The sequence below is a fragment of the Bos mutus genome, chromosome 21, assembly GCF_027580195.1.
Source record: "Bos mutus isolate GX-2022 chromosome 21, NWIPB_WYAK_1.1, whole genome shotgun sequence".
NCBI lineage: Eukaryota > Metazoa > Chordata > Mammalia > Artiodactyla > Bovidae > Bos > Bos mutus.
In genome coordinates, this window is record NC_091637.1 from 26,097,557 (window position 1) to 26,102,335 (window position 4,779).

At 61.7% G+C, this 4,779-nt stretch overlaps 1 protein-coding gene across 1 annotated transcript; it reads left to right on the forward strand.

The window, feature by feature from the left end:
* Positions 1-698: 698 nt before the first annotated feature.
* TLNRD1 (talin rod domain containing 1) lies at positions 699-4,341 on the forward strand. Its single transcript, XM_070358439.1, has one exon. The coding sequence runs from the start codon at positions 2,551-2,553 to the stop codon at positions 3,637-3,639; it is 1,089 nt and encodes a 362-aa protein (XP_070214540.1). The 5' UTR covers positions 699-2,550; the 3' UTR covers positions 3,640-4,341.
* The last annotated feature ends 438 nt before the right edge of the window (positions 4,342-4,779 follow it).

Here is a 4,779-nt window from a genome sequence, read left to right on the forward strand (position 1 = left end):
TTAAAAGTGACAACTGGCTGGAAAAAGGTGACACTACGTTCTAGAAAAGGGCAGAAGAACAAACATTTCCACTGGCTGAAAACACCCAGCTTGTGCTGGGCTGGGCACCTAGACAGCCTGTTTCAGGGCTAAGAAGTGGGGGGACCCTGGGACCCTGGTGGGTTTGGGGGATGAGGGAAGCCTGGATGCTTCTAGCACTTCCTGAAGAGCAAGGGCTGGGTCAAATGAGGAGGTCGGCTGTTGGCTCCTTGCCCACGCATTTGCTATCTTCCTGACCTTGGGAAGGCGCATAAGGCATCTGACCATCACTTTCCTAATCTGTAAAATGGGGGTGTTTACCTCCGAAGGCTGCTTCTCTTATTTAACTGTTGGTCACTATTCTTCCATTATGCTGCTGACGACATATAAGTTATGGGAGGGCAGACTGTGCCAGTATAGGCTCATAATTCTCAGAGCTACATTCATGAGCCAAGTACTCAGGCAGTCAGTGCACAGTATCTGATTTCCAAAGGAGAAAACGGAGACTTGGAGAGAGAACTTGTATAAGGTCACACAACTCATACATGGCTGGGGAAGACTGACCCCAGGAAAAAAAAAAAGCTGGTTCAAAGCTCACGCTCTTACTATATAAGGGCTATTGAGCTGAAGGGAGGAAGCCGCCAGCGGCCAGCTCTGCTCTTCTCAGACACCTATCTCTAGGGCTCTTTGCTCACCCGCACAGTCCCTCCAGGATCGCACGCTGGAAGAGGAGCAAACACAACAAAGGGCGGAGGAGAGCCTGGCCGACCGATCGACATCCCACAAAACGCGATGACAGGACCCCAGCACACCACTCGGCGATGGTGCCAAGCGTCCTCCCTTCGGTCCAGAAAACAGGCCACCTTTGAGACTTGCTCCCTGGGCGGGGAGGAAGCGCGGAGCCCCCGGGTCGGGCTGAGAGCTTACGTAAGCCCAACCGGCGGCTGCGCCCGGGTCTCCCAAGGGTGGGCGCTGAGCCCCCGGCCCGGACGGGCCTCCCTCCGGCCCTCTCCCCTGCGTCTCAGCCGGGGACCACCGGCCCGGCGCCCGCGGCGTCCGCGCTGGGCGGGGGCGTCCTCCCGCAGCCACCCAGCTTCCCGGGGGAGGAGCAGCGCATCGCGCAAGCATCCGGGAGCGGCGGAGGGGGCGGGAGGAAGGGCGAGAGGAGGAAGCGGGATTTAAACGAAAGGCGGTGACGCCACACAAAAGATTTCTATAGGCTCCAGGGAGGTTACGGCCGAGGCGGCGGTGGCGAGCCCGGGGGCGAGGCGCGGACGGGAAGAGGAAAAGCTTCCAGCGGCCCCGGCGGGCGAGCGGGTGGCGGCGCACCCACGGCCGTGCTCCGAGGTGAAGCCGCGCGGGGAGAGGAAGCGGGTGTTTTCCCCTCTGCCTTTCGGCCCCCGCCCTTCCTTTCAGTTTCTCCCGGCTCGCTCGGAAGTTGGAGGTTGACAAAAATGGCAGGAGCCGGGGCCCGGGCGGGTCTCTGCAGCGCCGCGGGGACCTTCTGAGTTGACCGGGCCGCCGGGGAGACGCGCGCGGCGGCGTCCGATGCTCAGGGCCCGTGGTCCCGGGAGAGCTCAGCCGCTGCGGGCCCGAGGCGAGGAGGAGGCGACGGGGATGGACTCGCGCCGACAGCCTGCGGCGGGCCGTGGGGCGCGCGGTCCGGGAGGGCGTGCCGCCTCGGCTCCGGGCCGCGCTCTGTGAACCGGCGAGGCGGGAAGGGGCCGCCGCGGCGCCCGGCACGCCCGGGCGTGGCGGGCGGGCGAGAGCGCGAGCGGGGCGGCCGCTGTGCGCAATCAGTGCAGGCTCCCGCCCGACTGACTCGGCCGCGCCAGCACCGGCCACACCCTCGGCTCTGCTGCCGCCGCTTCCCGAGAGCGGGAGGCAGGAGATGCCCACGGGGCGGCCGTGCGTCCCCGAGGGCCAGCCCCGGCCGCCGTCGCGGGGAAGTGCCGCCCGGCGGGGTCTGGCCGCCTGAAGCCCACGTGCGCCGCCGAGCCCGAGGTGGCTGACAGCAGAGCCTGCTGGAGCCGCCGCCGGCGCTCCTCCCCGAGGAAAGGATTTTTATTTCAAAGAAAGGAAGGAAGGACAACTCCCAGCTTCCCTCTCCCGCCCGCCCCTGCCCCGGCAGTCGGACCGGGCCATGCCCAGGAAGGCGGCGGCGGCGGCGGCGGCAGCAGCAGCCCAGCAGAAGGGACTTTCCTGGCACTCCGGCGACGAGGAGCGCAGACTGTGAGTTTGCTCTGCCCTTGTTCATGGTTCCTGCAAGCCCTCCAAGAGGCCGAAAGCTGCAGCCCCTCGCCGCGCCTCGAAGAGTCTCCTGCGTTCTGTGGCCCCCGGGCCCGCTCCGCGCCGCCGGGGCTCCGGCCGCCGCAGCCCAGTGCCCTCTGCCCGCGGCGGTGGATGGCATGATGGTGCGGGGAAGGCACCGCGGCCTTGGCCAGCTGAGTCGCGACGGCCGCGGGGGCGGCGGCATCGGCAGCGGCGGTGGTAGCGGGCTCCCCAGCGGCATGCCAGTGCCCCCCGGGCGCGATGGCTAGCGGCAGCGCTGGGAAGCCCAGTGTCGAGGCGGCTTCTCCGGCTCCAGCGAGCGCCGTCGGTGGGGCCTCGTCGCAGCCGCGGAAGAGGCTGGTGTCCGTCTGTGACCACTGCAAAGGCAAGATGCAGCTGGTGGCCGACTTGCTGCTGCTGTCGAGTGAGGCGCGGCCCGTGCTCTTCGAGGGCCCCGCATCCTCTTGCGCCGGCGCCGAGTCCTTTGAGCAGTGCCGGGACACCATCATCGCGCGCACCAAGGGGCTCTCCATCCTCACCCACGACGTGCAGAGCCAGCTCAACATGGGCCGCTTCGGGGAGGCAGGGGACAGCCTGGTGGAGCTGGGAGACTTGGTGGTTTCCCTGACCGAGTGCTCCGCCCACGCGGCCTATCTGGCGGCCGTGGCCACGCCGGGCGCGCAGCCCGCGCAGCCGGGCCTGGTGGACCGCTACCGCGTGACACGCTGCCGCCACGAGGTGGAGCAAGGCTGCGCCGTGCTGCGCGCCACCCCGCTGGCCGACATGACCCCGCAGCTTCTGCTCGAGGTGTCGCAGGGCCTGTCGCGCAACCTCAAGTTCCTGACGGACGCGTGCGCCCTGGCTAGCGACAAGTCCCGGGACCGCTTCTCGCGTGAGCAGTTCAAGCTAGGCGTCAAGTGCATGAGCACCAGCGCGTCGGCGCTGCTGGCCTGCGTGCGCGAGGTGAAGGCGGCGCCGAGCGAGCTGGCGCGGAGCCGCTGCGCGCTCTTCAGCGGGCCGCTGGTGCAGGCGGTTGGCGCCCTGGTGGGCTTCGCCACCGAGCCGCAGTTCCTGGGTCGCGCGGCGGCCGTGAGCGCCGAGGGCAAGGCGGTGCAGACCGCCATCCTGGGAGGCGCCATGAGCGTGGTGTCGGCCTGCGTGCTCCTGACCCAGTGCCTCAGGGATCTGGCGCAGCACCCCGACGGGGGCGCCAAGATGTCGGACCACAGGGAGAGGCTGAGGAACTCGGCCTGCGCCGTGTCTGAAGGCTGCACCCTGCTATCTCAGGCTTTAAGGGAGAGGTCTTCGCCCAGGACTTTACCGCCAGTGAATTCCAATTCTGTGAATTAGCACCCCCCGCCCCCCAATCCTCACCCTCATCCCCTCCCTGTTCCATCCCCCCAACCCACTCCCAGGCTAAAGGAAGATAACATATTCTCTGCCCTTTTCCATTTATACCAAAGAAATCAACGGTGAAGCTTCCCCCCTACCCCCCGCTCCGTTAAATGCTCGTGAGGAATCTTCCAGAAGGCAGGGCCATGCATACATGCCATTTATGCACGCATTCTGAGGGCCCCTGTGCCCCACCAGCCCAAGCACAGTAGGGACCAGCAGGTGGAAGATGTGACATCTGCTAGTTACGGGGTTAACCCCCGCCCCTTACCCCAGCTCCCCTTCCGGGACTCCTCAACTAAATTTTATTATTAATTGGGCAGGAAGGAGGTCATGGGTTCATTTCTTTTTTGGTCTTTTATTTTCTTCCCTAATTAAAAGGTTACCTCAGTTTTCACTCCTTAGACATGGATGTAGCTACCTTTTGTTTGTATGTTGTTATTTTTTTAAGCAGTCGTGATGGATTAGGCGTATACTTGGTGTGGAAAGAGTATGACTTTGCCATGTGATTTGCAAATGGGGGGAGAAAGCTACTGTGAGTGTGTGTTTTATTTTTTAATTTACACTATAGAGTGATCCCCCCCGCCCCATGTCAAGTTTTTACCTTGCATGTACTGGAGTATTTATTTCATCTATTAAAATGTTATGTTTCTCAGATTACTTTCTGCAATGATTGTTGATTTTTCAATAAGTGTAATGTTGCAGGCTGCCTGTCATTCCTGGAAAGGCACCCTAGAAAGGTTTCGCTTCAGTTAATAGTGAGGTGGGTCCCCTTTATGCTTTTTCCTGAAGAGTTAACTTATTTGAACAGCCTAGAATTCAAGAGAGAACTGTTTGTAAAAAAGAAAATTGTCCCCTTGTAAAGGCAGGGGACACATACAATGGTTAGATTACCTATAGTGCTAGGTTGGCTGTTTGGGTTTTCTTTGTTTTTTTTTTCTGTCTTCTAGTTTCTCCTGGAAAGTAATTTTGCATCCATTGTTCCCGTCTCATCTTTCTGTCCTAATGAACAGGGTTCAGGCTAACTGCAGTCTGATTTGTATTCCGCCTGTCTTTTTCAGATTAAGGCTCTTGCTAGTCCCATGTGGAATGCATGTA

Bases quoted from the DNA above. Each gene is read 5' to 3' on its own strand.
- TLNRD1 (XM_070358439.1), top strand. From the start codon at position 2,551: ATGGCTAGCGGCAGCGCTGGGAAGCCCAGTGTCGAGGCGGCTTCTCCG.